A 24,743-nucleotide genomic window follows, 5' to 3' on the forward strand; every position below is an offset into this window, starting at 1 on the left:
TCTGGGAACTGATATCTGCCTGGGGATGGAAAACTCTGATCTTCATTGGGATGTTCTTAGCCATTCTGTTTATGTTCTGCCTATTTGTACAGTGCGCTCCTGCAATATGTGGCCTCTGTGCTACTTCATGTGTAAGGAAGCCTGTGACAAGGGACGAATTGAGCAACAGGATGATGCTACAGCAGCATCTCCATGAATTCATTAATACAGATTTGGACTCAGATTAGCATGAGTTATTGCCTAATATGAGGGCAAAAGGAGGGTCTGTGGTTCTTAAATTCTGGACCCTGCTGTAATACCGGTACCGAGGTCCAACACTCGTGTCACAAATTATCATCGTACCATGACGAATTTGGTATCGGCAGACCGGTAATGATTAGTACATTATCCCTGTGCATTTGCGTCATGATTGAGCGAGGTTAACCCCCTTGAATCGTGGTTTCCGTTCTGAACCCTCTGACTCATTTTGTAACGGCATCCATCTTATGCCTTGCCCTCATAAGTCACTCGATTAAGGTTGAGCTTGATCTGAAAGGACACGTCCACCTTAGCTGACTTCCCCATGACCTGGCCAAAACTAACTCCATTGCCCCCGGCCCAAAACCTGTTTAGGCAGCTCCTCGCCCAGTGGCCGAATAAGATAGCATCAATGCACAACATGCCATAAACCATTCACTACATACAGACCATGTTTTCTACACATATACACCTGTCCATGTTCCTTGTTTATGGCCAGTTTTAAGACTAGGAGGTGCCCTGTTTTATTGGGGTTTCATCGATATCTGATTGTAATTCCGGGCTGGGCTGGGACATCTATCACAAACTGGACATCTAAAATATGGGTTGGCCAACATGACTGTGCTTTTGCTCTATTGTGAAAATATGTCTATGACCGTATTGTAAACTTAAGAATTCTTGCCTGCAGCTGTTATTTCCGTATATGAGGAGAAGGCTGGTTGTGTAAAAACGAACAGTCTCCTGAGAACTTATGACCCGTGCTGTTGTAATTCTAGGACGCTTGTTACTTGGTTGCAGCCAATAAAACTCGATCTCTGACTTCACCTAGAAGACTCTTGGTTTCTGTGGTCCGGAACAGGGAGAACTCAGAGGTCTTCGGGTGTTATCCCCTGGCACCACCGGGTTCCTAAAAACCTGGCACCTCAGAGAGGTGCCGGTACTGCCAGGCAGGTCCGGGCCGCTCAAGGACTCGGCACGCCTAACGCGATGCAGCGGGAGAGAGACGGGAGCACTCCTGTACTCCTCCTGCGCCTCCCCAGGCCACATACGCTTGGGGCTCCCGACCGGAGTCCAAGCCTTACCTGGGGGATGCTCTGCCTTGCTCTCTCTCTCTCTCTCTCTCTCTCTCTATCCCCGCTCGTCAGACGTCCTTCTGGGTGCTCCTGATGACGATTCAGCTCAGATGTAAGGAGACGCTGTAGCCGGACAGGTTACGGCACTGCCTTCTCCGTTGCCGACGATCTTGGGCAGATTCCTCTTGCAAACAACAATCACGATCACCTCACGACTTTCTTAGCTTTACGTAATCCTTCAACACGTTGCGGCTCAGGCCGTTGGCAGCGATCTTGATCTGCAGCTCAGTTAAGATGAATGCTCGGGCCACAAACAACTTCACATAAGCGTGGACAATGATTCACCCTAAGGGGACACTGCAGTCACGGGGCACTTTCCAATCAGAACCACTGACCCAAACGGCAGTCTCAGGCTGCACACGTACAAAGCGCTGCTGAGACTCTGTTGGATTTTGGACCACAGAGTCCCTGTGCAATGCTTAAAAGGTCTCAGGCTGCAAAAAGCACCTGCACACAGCGCCGCTGAGACACACTTGGAAACTTTGATGTTACTGAGTTTCCACAACAGGGAACCAGCTCTCCTCAGGCCCTTGGGGACAAGTTACTTCGGGACACAGCACACAGGATAGTCCTTTCAACCATGGGGACACAGCAAATTCCCTTAGCCTCTCCTTAGCCCCAGAACACACAGCAAGGGTCAGTCCTTCTCTTCAGCTGTTCTTACTTGGCAGAGGTTCCTCTTGCCCATGAAGTAGTTTCAATCCATTTCAGTCTTGATCAGTCCAACGTTCAGGGGTTTCAGCTCTCATAGTTATACCCCTAAACATCGTTGAAGTCTTTGTGTTCAGGAGGCACTGACCCCTGTCCAAACCAGTTCTGGGTGTCTCCCTGCCAGTGACACCTACTTCCTTTGATTAGTAGGGGACTAGTTCCTCAATCACTCAGCAGAAGGTGGAGCCATTCTTTTATGGCAGCAGCCCAGGGCTCTTCACCTCCAGGGACTACTCCTCCCCCCTACACTCCAGATGCAGGTCATCCTGTTGCTGTCTCACCTCCTCCCCTGGGTCAAGACATTTCCCATATCCTATCACATTCAAATCCACAGTCAATCCACAACCAGGCAGAGACGCACAGAATTGTTAAAACAAAGCAACCCAGGCACTTCTAAAAGCGTTGTTTTTAAACACACAATGCAAAATCCACCTTCACAAAAAGATGTGTTATTAAATTGTGAGTTCAGGCACACTAAACTTCACCTCTCCATCTTAAGCCAATGGGAAGATCGACTGGAAACATATTACACAGCCTTCCTCATTCTGCCCTATGGGCAAGATGGCCTTGAAACAGTGAAAAACGAAATGGAGAGTATTTCACTGTCAGGACATGGTGCACACCTCAGTACATGTCCTTCCTTTTACAGACACTGTACCCTACCCAGGGGGGTACCTTGGACCTACTATAGGGGTGTCTGATGTGAATGGAAAGGGCAGGGTAAGCTCTGGCAAGTGGGTGCACTTGTCAGGACAACATGGCAGTTAGCAAACTGCACGCAGGCACTGCAGTGGCAGGCCTGAGGTCTCTCTTTAGGGCTACTTATGTAGGTGGCACAATTAGTGCTGCAGGCCAACGAGTAGCATTTGCATTACTAGCCCTGGCACACATAGTGCACTTTACTAGGGACTTTACTAGTAAGGCAAACATACCAATTATGGACAACCAATTACCGTAACACTTTACACAGGGAGCACTTGCACTTTGACACTGATCCGCAGTGGCAAAGTGCCCAAAGCATCTAAGCCAGTAAAACGCAATCCTCACAGCATCAAAAAATAGTGGCGGTAGAGGTAAAAAGTCAGGGGTAATCAAGCCAAGAAATGCCAGGTCTAACACATGTCTCCTCCAGCTGAAAAGTGGGGCGAACTACACACCATCATGGGAGTTTTCACCACTGAGGCTGAAAAATCTGGACAGACCATTGGAATTGGCGTGTTCTGTTCCAGATCGTGTTCCACCTTGAAGTCCATTCCCTGTAAGGAGATGGACCACCTTAACAGTTTTGGGTTCTCACCCCTCCTCTGCATCAACCATCTGAGGGGCCTCTGGTCGGTCTGAACCAGGAAGTGAGTCCCAAACAAGAGCCTCAGCTTTCTCAGTGCCCAGACCACAGCACTCCACCTCGGTTCCCTGGGAAGAAGCCTGCTGCTAATGAAAGCTAATGGTTGGTCACAGCCCTCGCCATTCAATTGTGAGAGTACTGCTCCCACACCATGCTCTGAAGCATCTGTCTTAACGACAAATTCTTTGACGAAATCAGGCGCCTTGATCACGGTCGCTGTGCACATGGACATTTTCAGGACATCAAAAGTGGTCTGGCAGGCATCAGTCCAGATCACCTTCTTGGGCGGTTTCTTTGACGTCAGTTCTGTCAAGGGGGCTAAAATGGTGCCATACCCCTTCACAAGCCGCCTGTAATATCCAGTGAGTCCTAAAAATGCCCTCCCTCCTGTCTGGGTCTTAAAGGGTTTCCAAGCCAGAATGGTATACATTTTTGCCTGTAGGGGCGCCACCTGGCCGCTCCCTAGCTGGTGTCCCAAGTACACCACAGAACCCTGCCCTATCTGGCACTTACTTGCCTTGATAGTTAGGACTGTCCTCAGCAAGGCCTTAAACACTTCACAGGGGAGTTGCAAATATTCCTCCCAACTGAACACAGCAATGTCATCCAGGTAGACGGTGCTGAATTCCACCAGCTCACACAGCACCTGGTTAACCAGTCTCTGGAAGGTGGCAGGGGCGTTCTTCAACCCAAAGGGCATAACCCTGAATTGGTAGTGCCCCTCGGGTGTTGAGAACGCTGACCTCTCCTTGGCTCCCTTGGTCAAGGCAATCTTCCAGTACCCAGACGTCAAGTCAAATGTACTGAGGTACCGGCAGCTCCCAGCCAATCCACGAGCTCATCAGCTCTGGGTATGGGGTAAGCGCCTGTCTTGGTGACCGCATTGAACCCGCAGTAATCCACACAGAACTGGAGTTCTGGGGTGGCACCAGGCGCAGCAGCTTTTGGCACAAGGACCACTGGGCTAGCCAAGGGGCTGCTGGATGGCTCAATCACCCCTAGCGCAAGCATCTTGGACACCTCCTCCTTGATGCTGGCCCTGACCTTATCAGCTACTCTGTAAAATTTCAGTTTAACAGGCAGGCTGTCTCCAGTGTCCACGTCATGGACGCACCAATGGGTGACTTCTGGGGTTAGGGAGAACAGGGAGGCGTACTGACCCAATACCTGGCGACAGTCCCTCTGCTGTTCCGGGGTCAGGGTAGGAGAGAAGTTCACCCCATTCACTGACCCACCCTTCTCCTTGGCTGACAGGAGGTCAGGAAGAGGTTCACTCTCCTCTCCCACCCCATCAACTGTAGCAAAGAGCATGGTCACATCAGACCTCTCAAAGTGTGGTTTGAGGCGGTTCACATGGAGGACCCTAAAAGGGTTCCTAGGAGACCGTAAGTCAACCAGGTAGGTCACTTCGCTCTTGCGCTCCACCACCTCATAAGGTCCAGTTCACCTATCATGGACCGCGCAGAGCTCCACTGGTGCCATCACCCACACTTTTTGCCAAGGTTGAAACTCGACCAGAGTGGAATTCTGGTTGTACCACCGTTTCATTTCTTCCTGGCTGGCTTCCAGATTCGCCTGAGCGAGTTGCCTGAAACGCCGAGTTTGGCGCCTGAAGGCAAGCATGTAGCTATATACATCTTGTGGGGCATCTTGTGGGGGGGGGGGGGGGGGGGGGGGGTTCACTAGGTGCCTTCTCCCAGCCCTCTTTCAGCAAACTCAAGGGTCCTCGTACAAGGTGCCTATAAAGGAGCAAAACCCTAGGGACTTTATTGGCACCTCTCTGTAAGCAAACAGCAGGCATGGTAAGAGGACGTCCCACTAAACGCCTCATGGGTTCCTCAAGACCCATAATCATGCCTTTTAGGGTCCAGTTAAATCTCTCATCCAGACAGTTACCCTGGGGGTGGGAAGGGGTGGTGAACTTATAGGTTACACCACATTCCTTCCACAGTGATTTCATATACCCAGATGTGAAATTAGTACCCCGGTCGGACACCACCTCTCTGGGGAACCCCACGCGGGAGAAAGTGCCCATCAGTGCACGGCCCACCATGGGGGCCGTCACCTTCCAGAGAGTGATGGCTTTCGGGTACCGGGTGGCATGGCCTACCAAGACCAGGATGAACCTTTTGCCCATGGCTGTCTTGGGATCAGGGGCCCCACGATGCCAATGCCCACCCTTTCAAAGTGGGTGCAAACTACAGGGAAAGGTTGGACGGGAGCATTGCGCTTCCTTCCACTCTTACCACTTGCCTGACAGGTCCTGCAATGAGAATCAGAACTCTTGCACATTTGAGGCCAGTAGAAGTGGTTGACAAGCCTCTGAAAGGTCTTGTCCTGCTCCAAATGTCCTGCTAAAGGTAAATCATGAGCCAACCTCAGTAGGAAGGCTCTGAAGCGCTGGGGTACCACCAGCGCACGGGCTGACCCAGGCTCAGCAACCTCAGGCTCACTATATAGGAGATCATTCTCCCAGTAAATCAAGTGTGACCCGGACGGATCACCTGCTGCCTGGTTTGCTGCCTGTTGCCACAAACCTAAAAGAGAATTGCACTTTTTCGGCTCCTCACAGAATTCCTCCCTGGAGGGCCCTCCCTCCTGCTGCCATTAGGTAAGCTCAGGTAGGTCCCCCAGTTCAGCTACTTGCCACCCCGTAGGCTCCAGGGCATCCCCATCAACGGATGCCTACTCCTGGACTGTGGGAACTGTGGGGGGCAGTTTCCCGTGCCCCCTACCTCTTCTCTTTAATGCAGGCACCTGGGTAACTGTTTCAGGCCCCAGGCCCGCTTGAACCCCTTGACTGGCTGCCAAAGACCGAGTGGTCATAAGCCCACTCAGGCAGACCCAACAACTCCAAATGCGCCTGGCGCTCCACCTCCTTCCAGGGGGAACTCTCTAGGCATTCCTCAGCAGATAGTCTACAGGCATGGACAGACTAACAACAAACTTCAAGGTACCGGAGACCCCCCCCACTCAAAGGGAACTAGTGCCACCTTGCAGAGGCGCACTGAGTGGTCTGCAGCAACTACAGGTTGACGTACACTGGGAATTACCTGCTCCTCAGACACCCACTGACACCTGACAGATGTCAAACTGGCTCCTGTGTCTCTCAGAGCCTCCACCCTCCTTCCGTTGATGGTCACCCACTGCCTGTAATTCTTAGTTTTCTCAGGCAGAGAGGCTTCCTGGACCATCTCTCGATCTCCTAATGAGACCAGGGTCATAACTGCTTGCTCCTCCCCATTCCAAGGACTCCATTCCTTCCCCAACGCTACACTCCCAAAACCCGGTGTTGGAGCACCAGTTGATGCAGGTGGTTTCTTGGGGAATTTAGGGGCAATGTGACACACTTCTTTACAGAAATAACAAATAGAAGGACCTCTGCGGTCCGCTTGCCCTTAGGGGGCACTGCCTCTTAGCCTTGGGGGACTGGGACCCTTTTACCTGGGAACTACTTTGGGGCCCTTTAGAGAACTCCTTGTGGTTACCTTTGTCCTCCCCCACCTTCTGCGGGGGACCCTGTACACCTTTGGTAGTGGTACCTCCAATCCCCTTGTGGACCCTAAGCTGGCCCAGCTGTCCACCTTCTCAGCAAGCTTACCGGGATCAGTTAGCTGTTTAAAAGATGCTGGCGCAGCTCTGGAACACAGACTACTCAAGTCTCCCAACTAATTAAATTGCATAAGCCCTTAAAATCAGTTATCTTGCAGCCAGACATCCAACCACCCAGTGCACGCGTGTACGCATTCACAAACTCAACCCAAGTACTGGATTCTTGTTTCTTGAATTTCTTGAACTTCTGCCTGTATTGTTCAGGAGTGAGCCCATACCTGAGGCATAAAGCCTCCTTCGAAGTTGGCGTAGGTCAGGGTTACCGCCCTCTTTAAAGGTGGTAAAACATCCCTCCCAGAAGCCTCAAAGTGTTTCCATAGGCACGCCCCCGATGCTTCTCCGGCACCTCATTCATCCTCAGTGCGAGCTCATATGCCGCGAACCACGCATAAATATCACCACCCCTTTGGTAATCTCGCACTAAGTCTCTGGGAATGTACACTTTAACTGCTGGCACTGGCTGTGCACTGCCACCATTTGAACTGGACTCCACCTGTTTATCCTTAATGTCTAGTTCCCTCATGCTTAACTCATGAGCTAAGGGAATCTTCTTCTCTTCCAAGGCGAGAGCGTTCTAGCTTTTCTCTGCTCGCTTTTCACTTTTAATGAGCAGCTTCTTCTTCTCTGCTTGAGCCTTAAGTTTTAAAATCTCCAACTCATGCGCTCTGACCCTTTGGTTTTCCGCCAGCTCCTCTGGGGAAATACTCTGCCTGGAATGGTCACTATCAGCCCCAAAAGCTGGCTTTCCCACTGGCAAATTCTGTATGCAAATTCCATTCCCTGGGTCATACTCATCCACCTCGGCATCACAGGTCTCCTGAGTCTCTTTGGCTTCCCACCAGACTCTCAAGGCCGTTTACAGCACCTCCTTCTTGGCACTACATTTCATGTGACATCCAAAAGCTCTGCAGAATTGCCTCAATTGATCAACTTTGTAGGTAAGCAATGCCTCAATGTCGAACTCCAATTCTGCAACCTCACTGGCTACTTGACTCCTCTGAGACATAATGTGTGGCTTAAAGGTTGCTCAAAAATAGAACCAAAAATCAAAAACATGATATGTGGTTGCGTCGTGGTCTGCCCTAAAACCAGTGATGTACACCAATTACTGTGAGTGAATTGCAAATACACATTTCAATCCAAACCGCTGACCACTAATGTTAAAACTGGGGGTCTCTAGTTGGCTGAGGCAGTTACCTTAGTCCAAATAGTCAGGGAAAGGAGGGACACCCACTTTAATAACCCCTGCTCACCCAGTTAGCTTGGCACAAGCAGAAAATACTTTGTGGGATGATTGTGCCCCGTGTGGTAGTGGTGCTCACTATTATCGGTTTATTCAGTGTATCCCTTCAATAAGGTATATGGTGCCCAGGGAGGGGGTAATCACCCAACACCCCGCAATTCAGATCCAAAGGTCTGTATAGAACTAATTCACATGCCCGGGCACATAGTTTAGTTACTGGAAGGATTGTATATGTTAAATATATAGCAAAGAGAAAGGTATTGGCATATATGAGTTTGTTTTCGGCAGACCCGAGAGCAGAGGATGGCCCGGGACCAGGGTTCGATTCCCGGCGCGGCAGGTTTCTGGACCAGGGTCAGCGGACTCGATAATTCTCTCGCCTCAGTGCCCACTCTGATCAGCGATCACACTCGGCAACTCTGGGCATTAGCTTGCCTCATCTTCACTAACGGCCCCACCAGACCGCCGGGGATGCCTGGTCTCACCCTGGAGATACCCATTAAGGGACCATCTCTCAGGGAAGCCAGGAAGGGTTTCGCAGCGGTCGAAGCGCCTTGGGACCCTCCGGGTAAGTAGTTAGCTATATAAATGCCTATACATACATACATACATACATACACGTGTTTCGTCGCTTGGCAATACGACCCACGACTTCCTCAGGGCAAGAAAACATATGCAAAAACACGGTGTAAGCCCATAGCAATGGGCAGCAATGGTACATTGTATAAATGTGTGCACATGTGGCCCCAACTGTGCAAAAGATATCAATGTACATTGTAGTGCAGGCGATTGTAAATGGGCACATCAGTGAGTCAGATTTGTGCCTATTACATCACACCACATATATTTGTCAGATGCACATAAGTCTAATGCAAACATCTATATGTACAGCTAATGAGGATTTGCATATGCAGGCCTAAGGTCTCTCTTTAGGGCTACTTTTGTGGGTGGCACAATTAGTGCTGCAAGCCCTCAAGTAACGTTTGCATTACAAGCCTGGCACGCATGGTACACTTTACTAATAAGGCAAATATACCAATAATGGACATCCAATTACTAACACTTTACACAGGGAGCACTTGAACTTTGCCACTGACCAACAGTGGCGAAGTGCCAAAAAGCATCTAAACCAGTAAAACGCAATCCATCACAGCATCAAAAAATAGAGGAGGTAGAGGCAAAAAGTCAGGGGTAGTCACGCCAAGAAATGCCAGGTCTAACACTGAGGAATTATGATAATGTATTAACAGGCAGCTGAGATTATCCGTGCTGTGGCCTCTCACATCCTATTTGGTACAGTTGGGTCCCATACTGCCCTGCCATTTCTTGTGGTTTGCAGCAGTTTTAACATTTTCTTCGAATTTCAAATAGGTGAAAATTATGATACTTATCTGTTTCCCTCATCTACACTGCAGGAAGCGTCACTCATAGTCGTTGAATGCCACTCATATTTACACTGAAATTATGAAAATGTCACACATAGCAATCTGAAAATTGGAAGCTAGGCAGTGCTGCCTTATAGAGCATAGAACCTCACTGCGAGTTTACCAGAAATAGCACATGAATAATCAATGCATTCCTCCAATCACTGGGAAGGAGAAAGCAGGTTTGCTGCAGCAGGCAAAGTTCACCCCTCTCCCTTCAGAATGGAAAAAATATGTTGTGTGTTACGGTCACTGAACACCCACTCTCAATATGTCACCAAAGCTTACACAAGACACAATTTAAAGGGGCAAGGGGAAGGGCCGTGGGGCAGGGGCTTCATCTCCTCTCTGACACTCCTTATTTCTCCTCGTCAACACATCTCATTCAACCATCTCAACCACTCCTTTTGTCCCTCGTCCTCTCTACTTATGCTTCTGCCATTTTTTTTTTCAATTTATCTTCACTTCCTCTACTGTCCGTCATGCATCTCCTTTCTCAGTCATGCTATACTTTTCATTAATATCATCTCCTTTTACATCAACATTCTACATGTCCTACATAACCCTGATCCTCAACCTTATCTTTGGCATCATCCTCACCTTTTTCCTCTTACCCTTTTCCCGTCATCTCCCCCGATAAATCCACCCCACTCCGACACACACTCTTTTTTCAAGCCCTCACTTTGCCACCTTGCCTGTTTTTTTTTTTATCTATAGAGCACCTTCACAAAGGCATTTTACTTAAAAAAACAGAACTGTATCAGCTTCCTTGTTCTCGGGTATTTACTACTCTGGTCCTATTTCTCTCCATCTCATCCTTACTTCTCCATCACCCTTCCTTCTGTCTTCTTCGACATCTCACCTCTTCCTTTCACTTCCAGTTTCTCTCCCCTTCTTTTCTGGTCATTTTGTTCTAATCTTTTCCTTCTCATCTTCTCATCTGTTTCCCAGTCCAGTATACCTTTGCCTGCTTTTCTTTCCCCTTTCACCTTTGTTCACATGAGGTACAATGATATCAAGTAACATGAGTGTTGCCAAAAAAGTCAAGAAAAAAGTGTGAAAAGAGTGGGGAGATCTGAACACAGCTGCAATGTGAATTTAATGACCTTCAGGGTCTCCTAATCCAAGCAAGATGTTGCAGCTTTTCAGTAGTGCACCTAATACTTTTGCACTTGCCAGCTAGGTAAAGGGATTCTTATTGGGGAAATAATGGACAATAAAGGATCATAGTAAAATGTTGAGAGCAAAATGTTTGTTCACATCATAGACAGATACTAGACGAGGTATGAAGGAGCACAAGTAACACGTTTTATCAAGGCAAAATAATTTTCTGCAAAGTGAATGTTTTTATACTGAAGAAGGCTCGATTGCTGAAAGGTGATTATGCAGCAGCAGCAGTCACCTTTGACTATTATTGTTACTGTTGAAAGACATTGGTGGCTAGGAGGTTTCCATCTTAAAATAAGACTGTTTTCTCATCTGAGGTGGATATGGTGTCAATTCCCTGATTTGGAAAGACGAAACATTTTTAAATACGTTCTCTGTTTGGGACTATGTATGCTTCATCCTCCCAACTGTAACTCATCACTATACATTAACGGTTGTGCATGTTTTAGAGAGAATGGTTTCAGAGCGAATACATTTGCCAGCTATGCATTAAATGTCAGTCACATGGAGGATGAGGCTATTACAATTATTTGGTCTGAATGGACACTACTGTGTCAGCCTGCTTGAAGGCTTGGCTGACCCTAAATATGATCATACCTGCAGTCCAGGGAACTTCGGCCATGCCCAATTTCTGGAACAGCATCTCGGAATACATAGAAGGGGGCTTCACAGGTCCGTGACTCAAGGGATCCAGTTTGAAGAAGTCACAATGAAGAACATCAAGTTGCCCATCGGTTTTATGCTCCAAGGACTGCAGCAAGAACATAAAACATGCTTTTAGGCAAAAAAAATTAAAACATTCACTAACAAAAATACTATAATGCCCTGAATACATCTAAACTCAGTCATTTTGGTAGACATTTCAAAATAAACAGCATTAAGCAACTGGACCATCCCATGAGAACAATGGCTTATTTAGAGGTTTGAATGCCCTAAAAGGGTCAGCATCCCTCAGCTAAAAAAAAAAACAGTAATGCCCTTCTTGGCTCACAGACCCTTTCTTTAAGGGAGAAATACAGTGACATAATTCTCACCTGACATCAAAAGCTATGTTTTCATGATGCACACATAAGTGCTTATTTCATAAAGCTACAGATCAGTGCCCCAACCGTTGAAGCTTTTAAACCCGTTATAATTAACAAAACAAGCATAAAGATCCAGAGGGTTAAAACTCTGAAGAGAGATGGCTGAAAAAATTGTTTGAATACTGGAGAAAATATTGTACTCCTAGTGTTGAGGTGCCCATTAAAATACAATCAAATTGGGACAACTCAAGACCACTACAGTAACAAGCACTGACAAAGCCAATAGGTCTGACTATGGCAAGCTGGCTCAATGGTCATTTTTTCTTTTATTGCAAGCACATGCTATGAAAATTAAAAGGAGAAAAAAATGAAAACATGGCAACACCTAAAAATGTGGTCGTAGGCTTGCAGCAAAGAATTGAAATTACAAAAAAAACAAAAAAATATTTGTATCTTTGTACTGAAACAGTACGGGTGATTTCTAAGTCAGGAGTACTTGGAACAAGCACAGAAACCCTTTTCAAATTTTAATGCACATCAGTGAAAAGGAAACTTTACTTACTCAGTAAGCATCTGTTTGTGGCATGTAGTGCTGTAGATTCACATGCTGTGCATAATCCTGCCATTTAGGGTTGGGCATGGTTTTTTAGTTTATTTACTTATTTTGAAGGTTTTATATAGCGCAAACAAGACCCGTGCGGTTATCAGAGCACTTTACAGGCATATATAGGAAACAAACAATTCAATGAGAGCACACAATAGAAATACAAGTTGAATACGGGGTTCAAGTGAGTTTAGATAAGAGAATAGATTTCACTTCTTTTTTGAAAGAGAGGAAGGATGGATTAAGTCTGATTTCTGTGCGATTTCTATTGCTTGCACAGCCAGTTTGAAGTCAGGGTTGAGTCTTCTCAATGTGTTCATCTGATAGTTTGCTCCTTTTGTTGCGGTGCTGATGTGTTTCTGCATGTTTAGATTTTTATCAAGAGTGACTCCCAACGATTTTGCTGAGTCGATTTCTAGGGGTTGGCAGTTGAGTGCTGTTAGTTGTTTCATCCAGTCTTGAACGATGGTCAATTGAAACGGGAAGAGCGATTAGTAGGAGTTCGGTTTTAAGAGTGTTTAGTTCCAGATGATTTTCGGCCAGCCTGGTCTGTGTTTTCTGTAGTGTTAGGTTGAGAGATTTGATGTCCTCTAGTGAGTGGATTTTCAAATAGATTTTTGTATCGTCTGCGTACATGTGATAGTTGACATTAGTAGAGCTGTGAATTTCGGTGAGCGGTTCCATGAATAGGTTGAAGAGTGTTGGAGAGAGGGAAGATCCTTGTGGGACTCCTAAAGGGACTGGGACGGGCTTAGACAGTTATTGATTAACCTTGACACTTTGGGATCGATTTTGCAGGAAGGAGCTGAACCAATTTAGAACTGATCCAGATAGTCCCATTCTTTGTTTCAGGCGGTCTAGCAGGTTGTCATGTTTGACGGTGTCAATGGCCGATGATAGGTCCAGCAAGATTAACAGACAGGCTTTGTTTTGATCAAGGATTTTTAGTGCGTAATCCATTATGTGGGTCATAGCGGTTTCAGTACTGTGGCCTGCCCGGAAGCTGGATTGGTATTTGTTAAGAAGATTGAAATGGTCTATGTGGTTGTTAAGCTGTATGTGAACACATTTTTTAAATGGTTTGGCCAGAGTCAGAATGTTGGAAATTGGGCGGTAATTATTTACATCCGAATGGTCAGCCTTTCGTTTCTTTAAGATGGGAGAAACATGTCCAGATTTGAGGATTTCTGGATGATTCCTTGTAGGAGAGAGATCTATTCATAATCTTGGTCCAAAGGGGCAGAAGAAAAAGAATGTGGGTTTGTGAAATGGTTGAGGGATTGAGAGACGGGAGTGTTTTTAGTATAGCTTCTTCGCTGTTTTTGTTAAAGGAGGACTAGGAGACGTTATTTTTTAGGTCCATCTTTGGTGAGCCTAACAGTAGGGTTTCTGAGAGGGATGATGCGGAGTCTATGTGAATGTCAGAGTGGGCTATTAAGTCGTTGAGCAGTTCAGTCTTTAGGTTTTCTGTCTTCATAGTGAAGAAAGAGGCAAATTCTTTGCCTGGGTTAACTTGGGGGGATGAGGTGTATCCTTTGATTGAGATTTGATAAGTTCAAATAGTTTTTTGGGGCGATTCTTGACTTGGTCTATTTGGTTCCTGAAAAAGTCTGCTTTTGAGCATCTGATCTTTCTATAGTAGGACTTTCCCCTATTTCTTAGGAGTGTAAGGTGTTCGGAGACGGGAGCTGACCTGCATCGTCGTTCAATTAGTCTTAGGGATCTTCTGCCCTCACTAAATCTGCCATCATACCATGGTTTAGAATCTTTTGTGGAGGATCTCTTCAATTGTAAGGGAGCGATTTTGTCTACAACCAAGTTTATGGAATGGAAGTATTGGTTGGTCAGATCTTGAACATCTACTAGGCCTTCAGGAGGGAGCAAGATGTTGGGGCTGGAGTTTGTGACTAGATCTGCGCTGACATTTTTTAGGTTGCTCTTCCATATTTTAGTTCTTGAGGGTTTAACAGAGAGTAGTTTTACTGGTTCATTTATGAGGAATGTGATGATGTGGTGGTCAGACCAATCGCATGGGAGGATCGATTTAGGCAGAGTGGCTTCCGCCTTGGAAATGACTAAATCTAGTATTGAGCCTTTCTTGTGTGTGGGGCGGATACAGATTTGGGTGAGGTCAAGGTCAGAGAGGAAGATTTTGAGGCTCTTGAGTCATTGAGGTAATTCCAGTGGAGATTGAGGTCTCAGAGCAAATGTGGGCAAGTTGTTTTTCTTCGAAGAAGTATTGTGGGTCATGAGGTATAGCAAAGCCTCCTCTTGCTGGTAATGCGAATGGTCATCAGCTACATTGTTAGATTGTTTTCCAGCACGACGGGTGATGATGCAACGTAAAGCAAACCAATGTATATATATATGGCCATGCGAAAGAGGAAAAAATTATAGTAATGGATACTACAACGATCATAGGCATCAGGGTAGGATGGTGGGCACATGTGAATTTACAGCCCTACATGCCACGAACAGAAGCTTAGAAGGTAAGTAATATTTTCCATTCAAGGCTTGAGTGGCTTTTGATACACATGCCATGCATAAACTGTAAAGTAGTCTTCCCAAAATGTGGTGGCTAGCTTGTGGGTGTTGAAGCAGGCTGAGTGTATGGAGCACTGCTTGACCAACATTAGCTTGTTGGCGGGCTAGCACATCCACACAGTAATGTTTTGTGAAAGTTTATTGTGTGGACCAAGTAGCTGCTTTGCAACTGCCAGCCATTTGGATGTTCCCCACAAGGTCACAGAGGCTTCTTTCCTTTCAAGAGGAGCAGGATCTAGCAGGAGTGAATAGAGTCCTCTGAGCTTTTGCCTAGCATGTCTGGGTGTACCTAATGACCCATTTGACAATGCAGAACTTGGATACAGCCTTCCCTTTATGGGGTTTGGAGAAAGCAACTAAGAGTTGTAATGTCCTTCTAAATGGTTTGGTTTGGTCAATGTAGTACATGAGGGTTCGTGTTACATCCAAAGTATGGAGAGCCCATTCTGCAACTGAATAAAGTTGTGGGGAAAAGACAGCAACTTCAATAAACTGGTTATGGTGGAAGTGAGAGACAGTGGAAGTGAGAGACCACCTTAGGGAGGAATTTGGGGTTGGTGTGAAGGACACTCCATTCCTGTGAACTTGGAATAAGGGATCTTCCAGGGTTAATGCCAGTTGCTCACTGAATCGCCTGAGATAAGTGATTGCAACCAGAAATGCCGTCGTCCAGGGAAGGAACTGAAGGGGCAAGAGTTCGAGGGCTCAAACGGAGGGCTCATGACTCATGTGAGTACAATGTTAATATTCCATGCCAGAACGGGTGGGGCCAGAGGAGGAATGAACCTTTTGAAAATCTCCAAGAAAGCTTTAATGACCGCAATCCTGAAAGAGAGATGTGATGTCTATTCTGTAGGTAGGTGCTAGGTCATTCTATGACCTCAGGAGCCGGATCGCAAGGTTGAAAGACATGGGGTCAGGATGCCTGATTTCCCCATGGTTCTGTGTGAGAAGGTCCAGCCTGTTGGGGAGCCTCTCGTTGCGAACTTGGGCAGGCGGGATCTTGTAGGAGCCATCAGGATGAGAGTGAGGTATGTATGCCGATGCCTCCAAACCTCAAACGGAATGGGAGGGAGAAGCGGAAAAGCATGGGCAAATATCCCTGACCGTCTGAGCATACCCCGAGTGGGCTGGGTATGCTCAGACGTGAGTTCCAGGCTCTCCACATCACTGGAGTCAAGCTATCCAGGCTGAAGAAGGCTGATAGCCAGAAACCGGTCCTTGGATGCTTGATTCCGATCTAGGAAAGACATGGCTTGGTAGTTCGGGCTGGACTGTTCCCATGAGGCACAGGATCAAGGCTGATTTGCATATAGCCAGTGTCTGACCTAGGCTGGTGTGGAGTGCAAAAAAACGATGGATTTAGGCCAGATCTTTGTACTGGGGTGAATGTAAGATATTGTTCTGCATTCTGTCCATGAACTGTGTTTTTTGCAATTCAGCAATAGTCCCTGCCTGTGAACTATGGGTGTGGGAACTTGGAGGTGAAGTTTTTGCGTTTTCTGCCATCAGCAACAGGTCTATTTCTAGGGAAGCCCCATCTCTGGAAGTAGCAGAGGGGGACTTGTGGGAGGAGTTCACACTATTGCACTTTTTGTCGACCTCCACAGCAGGATGGGGCAACATCATTGTCCATCCCCGGAAGATACTCGGGTAGCAAATTAATTTTGTGGCGGCAAGCTCCAAGATAGCTGCAATAGTTGTGGATAGTGTGTGACCAAGTTGCTGGTATTCCACCACTACAGAGAGTGACAAGTGCAGGGGAGAATCAACACTAGATCATTCCAATGACCCTCCGCACAAGACCTCTGTTGCGCTAGGCATTTCTGCAACAGACACTTGAGTAACTTGGCCCATCATGCCTAGGAGATGCATGACTGCTCTGACCGTGACCTGTTGATCTGGTTGGAAAAGAGGGAGGAGTGCCTGAAAGAACTGGATCCTGTCAGGGTTTGGATAGGCCTTACCTAACTCCAAGCTAAGACTAGCCCCCATGTAGCATTGGATCTGGAGAGACACGGACACACTGTGCGGCCACCACTGTAAGGCACTTGGTGAACACCCAAGGTGCAGTAGTAACCCCGAAGGGGAGCACGTTGAATTGGTAAGGTTTTCCGCTGACCACAAGCCTGAGATATTGGCGACAGGACGGCTGTATGGGTATGTGGAAATAGGCTTCCATCAGGTCAAGCATGGTCATGAAACTGGCTTGCTGGAAAAAGACCACATGGAAGTTGTCTGAAATGACCCATGCTTTTTTGGGTTTTAGGAAGTACAGAGAGTAAACTCCAGTGTCCTGCTGATGGTAGGAGACGGGTTCTATAGCACCTTTGAGAAGGAGCGCCTGGACCACATCTCTAAGTAGACTTTGGTGTTCTCCGGAGAGTCTTTGTCTGAGAAGTGGAATGGTAAATAACAAACATTTAGTGGATAGTCCCAGCATCTAAAGGCAGCTATCAGAGATATATATATATATATATATATACATATATACATATACATATATATATATTTTTTTTCACTGAAAAAAACCATAGGTTTCAGGGACGTTCTAGTTAGTTGGACATGTCACTCGAACAAAACCAGAGAAATTCGGCTGTTATAGTTAGTTGAGCTAACTATAACTCGCGCCCGCAATGACATCAGTGATGTCATTTGAGATGTCATCAGTGATGTCACCGACCATGTCATGAATGATGTAATATGTGACGTCATCAGCAGTGCATTGCGGGGGCACGAGTTATAGTTGGCTCAACTAACTAGAACGGCCAAATTTCTCTGGTTTTGTACGAGTGAAATGTCCAACTAACTAGAACGTCCCTGAAAACTGTTTTTTTCAGTGAATTTCAAGGTTTTTTAAAATGCTAATTCCTAACTATGCCTACAGAGGTAGAACATGTGCAGAAAGAGGAAGAAATACGCAGAAAGAAGCAAGAGAAAAGCAGAGAGAGGCAACAGAAGTCCAGAAGACAAAGAAAGATGTAGAAAAAAGCTAAACATGTGCACAGAGAACCAACAAAGGAGCAGAAAGAGGCCTTGTTGCAAAGTAATACTGTGCCCTAAACTTTTTGCTGACAGGTACTGGTGGTAACTGACTAACCAGGCCTAGAGCCAGTGCAATGCAAAAAGACAATTAGAATACAGTGAAAACACCTACATACACTAGGGAACACTATGTGCTGAAGTACCACTGTGCTTGGCATGACCTCCTCTGTAAGGCCCTAGTGCATAATAGGGCAGGGGGGATTAAAACTACCTCTAAGTCAGAGATGCAGAAAGATGCTTCTTTAAGTAGTAGTCATGTTAGCAGAGTGATGGCGAAAGGGTGCTGGGCCTCCGACCAGTGCTCTGGAATTCCGCTGCATAGGACTTAGAGGAGATACTAGAAGGGCTTATTGGCACCCACGTCCCTCAGGAGTAAATTGGACTTCATCTCCCATCCCGTAGTCTGTGTTTGCGAGTGGTGGAGAAAGGGGGGCATGTTCTCCAAAGACATCTTAGCAATCCCACTTTGTGGACTTACTGGAGGTAACAAGAGGGGTAGCTGACCCCCAAGGACAACCCTGGAGACTAACTACCCCTCCAATAACCTCCAGTAAGTCCCACACAGCAGGATTGCTAAGTTATCATAGCAGGCCACGCCCCCTTTGCCCACCACTCTGCAAACACACTTTCTAGCGCGCTCTTGGATGGTGATTGAAGTCCCCTTTGCTGCTAGGGGTCCTTTAGGGGCCAACTAGCTTACCTCCCACCTCCAGTAAGCACCACACAGTGGGACTGCTGAGAAGTGTAAATGGCCACGCCCACTTTCCCCATCACTCTGCAAACGCGCACCCCTAGCACGTTGTCAGTTGGGAAATTAAGTCCCCATGAATACTGAGGGTCTCTGGGGGCCAACTAGCCCACCGGGTACCTCCAGTAAGCACCACATAGCTGGTTTGCAGAGAGGTGGTCAGAGGCCACACCACCTTTTTACACCACTCAGCAAATGCAGCTCCTGGCGCATTGCTGCTCGGGGGATGAAGTCCACTTGTGTCCTGAGTGTACCTCCAGCTGTGAGGTGCTTACTGGGGGTACTTGGTGGGCTAGTTGGCCCCCAGGGACCATCAATATTCAAGGGGACTTAATCCCCCAACTTAGAAAGCACCAGGGGGTGGGTTTGCAGAGTGGTGCAGGGAGGGGCGGGGCCTACGGCAATATGTCAGCTTTTTTTGTATATATTTGTATTAGGGGGGCTGTGTGGCACCCCTACTTTTACTATTATTTTGGGCCCTGGGGACACCAAACCGCAGGGCCTGAGCATTGAAGAAAAAAAATGAAAAAAAAATGGGAAGGGGCTGCGAGGCCTCCCTTCCTTCCTTCCCTGGGCCGCTTTTGACCCCGGGGACCCCAGGGCCAGGCCAGCAGTTTTAATATTTTTTTTTTTGGGAGGGAGGCAACGTGACCCCTCTCCCAGGCCACTTCTGATCCCGGGGACCCCATCCCCCGGGGCCTGGCCTCTCCATTGGGTACTATGGGGGGAGCCCCAAAGCCCACACGGTCCTGCCGGCTCCCCGCCTCCTCCGGGAGCCGGCATTGCTTTTGCACAAGGGGAGCTGCTGACATGCAGCTCCCCTTGTGGAAAAGCAATCTGCTTTGCTTCAATGAAGCAAAGCAGGGTTTGCTACAAAAGGCTACCGCCCTGCCACAGCAAACAGCAATGTCCCAGGGGTGGGAACCCCGGGACACTGCAGGAGCCGGCTCTGGGGGGTGGCGGTCCCCAGGCAGTGGCGGCTGGTGACATTTGAAAGTGGTGGGCGTAAATACTGCACTGTGGCGAGCGAGTGCAGCAAGTTCTTGTGGGAGAACCCCCGAACCCCCCATAGGTGGTTCGGGGGTTCTCCCACGAGAACATTTTGAAAAAAGGGTGGGCAAATGGTGTATTCCCAAGCACATTTGAGAAAGAGGTGGCTTGGCGAATACATCTCTGGGAGTAGCCAGACAAGTCTCTTTGCACAGATACATCTCTCTCCCTGCATTCACATAGGCACAGTCACCCTGCACTCATAGACCCATTACTCACCCTTCCCGGACACATTACTAAGCCAGCAATCACCCATCCACATCACTCACTCTGGGCTCACACAGGTACACTGCTCACCCTGCACTCACACAGACATCACTCACCCTGCACTCACACAGGCACACTGCTCAACCTGCACTCACACAGACATCACTCACCCTGCACTCACACAGGCATCACTCACCGTGGACTCACACAGGCACACTGGTCAACTTTCACTCACACAGGCATCACTCACCCTGCACTCACACAGGCATCACTCACCCTGGACTCACACAGGCATCACTCACCCTGGACTCACACAGGCACACTGCTCACCCAGCACTCACACACACATCACTCACCCTGGACTCACACAGACATCACTCACCCTGGACTCACACAGGCACACTGCTCACCCAGCACTCACACACACATCACTCACCGTGGACTCACACAGGCACACTGCTCAACCTGCACTCACACAGACATCACTCACCCTGGACTCACACAGGCACACTGCTCACCCAGCACTCACACACACATCACTCACCCTGCACTCACACACACATCACTCACCCTTCACTGCACTGCACTCAATAGGTTTCCTTTATTACAGCCTGTCTAGGCCTGGCATTGCCTGGTGACAGACTACAGTAGATAACACCACGTCTGCCTGGGCCTCTGAGCAGCTGGGGGTGCTTAGCACAGACCCAAGAATGCAAGCAACCTCCCCACAGACACTGGCGTTATTGTAGTTGTAGGCTGTTAGTCACTGCATGCGAAGACGTTCTGCAATTGCCCCCAGCCATGTTTGCGCCCCGAAGACTGACATCATTCAACCACGATCTGTTAGAGCCAGGTAAACCAAAACAAACATCGACAAATAAGTTTCCTGGCTCCCCATGAACTTGTCTCCAAAAGGTAGTAATCGGCTAAAATCTAAATGCGCTTTATTTTCATCTGGTATTCCATCAAAGAAGAACCTGTTCCCCTGACTCGCCCTCTCCCCCCTCCAACTTTCTCTCTCCTCTCTGGGTGTGCTGTGTTACTAGAAGCCCTTTGCAGATGTGTAAAGAGAGGTTAATACGTGTGTATCAAGGCAGATGTAATACTTTCAATGGGAGAGTACAGGCAATCCCCAGAGACACGTAATGCTTTTAATTGGAGAGTGCCGGCACTATTCAAAAACTAGCAGGTACTCTGGTACAGAGTACCTGCACTTCTATTTTTCCATTTCAAGCACAGGATGTATGTGTTACTCGGACCTGTAGCTTAATATAAATAACGTGCCGATCGCAGCTATAAAGGTTTAACTAACCTCAGACGATGACAATCTGAGTGAACCTCTTTCCTACTAGTGATTTTTAGTAACGCGCAGATCTCTCTGCAGCGGGTGTGTTATCCCTCTGAACTACCAACACCTGCAGTCCTTCATGTAAATGTAACTGTACATGTATTTATATAGCGCAAATCGCCCACATCGCAGGCATCTTTATTTATTTATTTTATTTTTTGCAATTTTTAAAGCGCACAAATACCCGTACGGGTGTCTCGGCGCTGGTGATCTCAGAGCTCACTAAAGTATGACGGGGGAGTTAGGAGGAGGAGAAGAGCCATGTTTTGAGGTTTTTTTGGAATTTAAGAAGCGTGGGTGAGGATTTGATATGGAGTGGGAGGGTGTTCCACAATTTAGCTGTGGCTGTAGTGAAGCATCTGTCTCCCCAGGTGGCCTTTCTTGTCCGAGGGACGTTCAGCAAGAAGGCTGCAGAGGATCGTAGAGTCCTGCGTTGCTCCACTGGGCGAAGAGCTTCTTTTAGAAACTGTGGTCCTGTGTTATTCAGGGTCTTATAGGCTATACACAGAGCCTTAAATTTGATTCGACTCCTGATTGGGAGCCAATGGAGCTTTTTGATGTGCTGGGAGGTGGATGTGAATTTAGGAATGGAAAGTAAGGTTCTAGCCGCCGCGTTTTGCACGGTCTGTAGTTTGTTGAGAACCCCTTCCTGAGCATTCAGAAGAAGTGAGTTGCAGTAGTCCGTTCTTGAAATGACTAAGGTGCTGATGAGAGTTTTGCCGGCTGACTGTGGTAGGTAAGGAAGAAGTTTCTTGATTTTTTTGAGGGTGAAAAAGGTGGATGATACGACGGCATTGGCGTGATGGTGGAAAGTCAGCTTATTGTCAAAGGTGACTCCTAAGTTACGGACCTTTACCACTGGTTGGGGGGGGGGGAGCCCAACTCAGGTGGCCACCACTGCGGGGACCATGCTGGCTGTAAGCTCCCGAACGTCATCACCTCCGTTTTATCGGAGTTGAGTTTGAGGCAGTTTGATGACATCCAGGAGCTTATCGCCTTCATTCCCTCCTGAAAGTTGGCTGCAACGCTGGCTCCGTTATTGTGCACCGATAGTACTAATTGCGTGTCATCGGCGTATGTGGTGAGGGCAATTCCATAAGATTTTATCACCCTCGCTAAGTCCGATACATAGATATTAAAAAGCGTCGGACTTAGCGAGGAGCCCTGAGGAACACCGCAGGGGAGTGAGAAGGTCTGGGAGGTGAAATTGCCCATCTTGACAGTCTGGGGACAATTGGCGAGGAATGAGGCAATCAGATCTTTAGCTGTGCCTCCTATTCCCAGAGCTGAGACACGGTCGATCAGAGTGACATGATCGACCGTGTCAAATGCAGCAGAGAGATCTAGGAGTATCAGGACAGCCGCTCCTCCCTTATCCATGGTTGTTCTAATTTCGTCTGCGGCTTTCAGGAGTGCAGTTTCCGTCCCATGCCCTTGTCTAAAACCAAACTGGGTGTCATCAAGCAAATTGTTGTCATTAATGAATTTCGAAAGTTGGATGTTCATGGACTTTTCGAAAATCTTTGCTGGGAATGGGAGACAAGCGATGGGTCTGTAGCTTGCGGGAAGGAGAGGGTCCAGAGTTGGTTTTTTCAGTAGTGGCTTAATGATAGCCTCTTTCCAGACTGAGGGGTATATGCCTGTTGAGAACATGGCGTTGCAGATGGTAGACAACGCGGGGGAGATTGCTTCAGGGATAAGGTTCAAAATAGAAGGGGGGCATGGGTCAAGGGGGGATCCGGATTTAATACTGGCTATCAGGCGTTGAATGTGATCCTGATCGACGGGGTTGAAGGATGTTAAGGTGGGCTGAGTGTCCGTAAGGAGTGCCACCGGGGAGGGAAGGGGGGCTGAGTGAGAGAAAGTATGGCAAATGGAGCTGACTTTTTCCTCGAAGAAACTGGCCAAGGCGTCTCCCAGTGACTGAGAGCCTTCTAGGCGCGGAGTAGGGGGGTTGGATAGAGTAGTGACTACCCGAAATAGTTCTCCTGCCGAGTTCTTTGCCTGATCGATTTGAGTGGTAAAGTAGTGGCTTTTCTCAGTGGTTATCAATCTTTTATAGATGGAAAGGGCATTTTTATAGTTCATTTTGTCTGCAGGGCTATAGTTGCGACGCCACTGTCTTTCAAGGTTCCTGCAGTATTGTTTTTGCATGCGTAGGGCTTCGGTGAACCATGGGGCTGAAGGTATTTTCCTGTTCCGGTGTGAGGTTTTAGTCGGGGCCAGCTTATTACAGGCCATGTCTAAGTTTGTCAGATAGTTGGAGGATGCTATAGTAGGGTCATGCTCATTAGGAATATGGTTATCCTGCATCATCTCTGCTAGTTGAGTTAGATTGATATTTTTCCAATCTCTGTAGGGTGAAGGAGCTGGTGCGTTAAAGCTAGGTTTGATGGGGTTTGTTTGAACTGTGAAGCAAATGGCGGAGTGGTCTGTCCAGATGAGTGGAATTATTTGGGTGACATTTACAAGAGGATTATTGGTAAAGATACCATCTAATGTGTGGCCTGCCTGGTGCGTAGGGGAGGTTATTAGTTGCATTAGGCCTGCAGCTGAAAGGTCTGTGAGAAGCTGCATAGTATCGTGGTTGTTCAGAGTCTCTAGGTGAAAATTGAAGTCACCTAGTAGCGTAAAGTGAGGGGCGTCTGCAGCAGCTTCGATTATACTGCCTATATCGGCTAAAAACTTTGCTCTTGACCCTGGAGGGCGATAAATCAGCATGCCCTTGAAAGATGATTTGGCCGAGAGGCATAGTGTAAAGATAAGAGACTCATATTCTGGGCAGGTAAATGGTTTCGTCGTGAGTTTAAAGAGGTCTTTGTAAATTATGGCAATGCCGCCACCTCTTTTTATTGGCCTATCTAGTCTACATACATTATAGTTGGAGGGGGTGGCTTCTCTAAAGTCGGGTCCTGAGGCATCGTCGCCCCAAGTCTCGGTGATGAACAAGAGATCCAGTTTGTGTGCGTCAATAAGATCGGCAATTTCTATTTTGTGTTTAGGAAGAGATCTGGCGTTTATTAACGCTGCTTGGATCAAAGGAGGGTCATTTGTAGAAGGTTTCACAGTAAGTTTGTTACAAGTAGGACATCGGAGTAGGCCTAGGATGTGATTATAATAGCCTGGATGTGGGGGTGCATGGGGATGAGTAGCAGAGTGTCTGAGTTTTAGTAGTTCGGCAGTGGAATAGGTCAGTCTCACCGTTTGAGTGGGAGGTCGTGATGCTGGAGTCGCAGGGGGGATGGCCGTTGGCCCGTCCTCGGCGCGGACGAGCGCAGACGAGCTTGCCTTATGCGCGCC

The 24,743-nt window shown here is 47.7% G+C and overlaps 1 protein-coding gene across 1 annotated transcript in view; it reads right to left on the reverse strand.

Annotated features, from left to right (window-relative positions):
• Positions 1-24,743, reverse strand: part of TFB2M (transcription factor B2, mitochondrial) — a 117,948-nt gene that overhangs the window by 49,359 nt on the left and 43,846 nt on the right. The window contains exon 3 of the mRNA XM_086927346.1: positions 11,470-11,623. Coding sequence (XP_086783472.1) covers positions 11,470-11,623 — 154 coding nt within the window. The remainder of the gene's footprint in view (positions 1-11,469; positions 11,624-24,743) is intronic.

Source organism: Lissotriton vulgaris, chromosome 6, assembly GCF_964263255.1.
Source record: "Lissotriton vulgaris chromosome 6, aLisVul1.2, whole genome shotgun sequence".
Lineage (NCBI taxonomy): Eukaryota > Metazoa > Chordata > Amphibia > Caudata > Salamandridae > Lissotriton > Lissotriton vulgaris.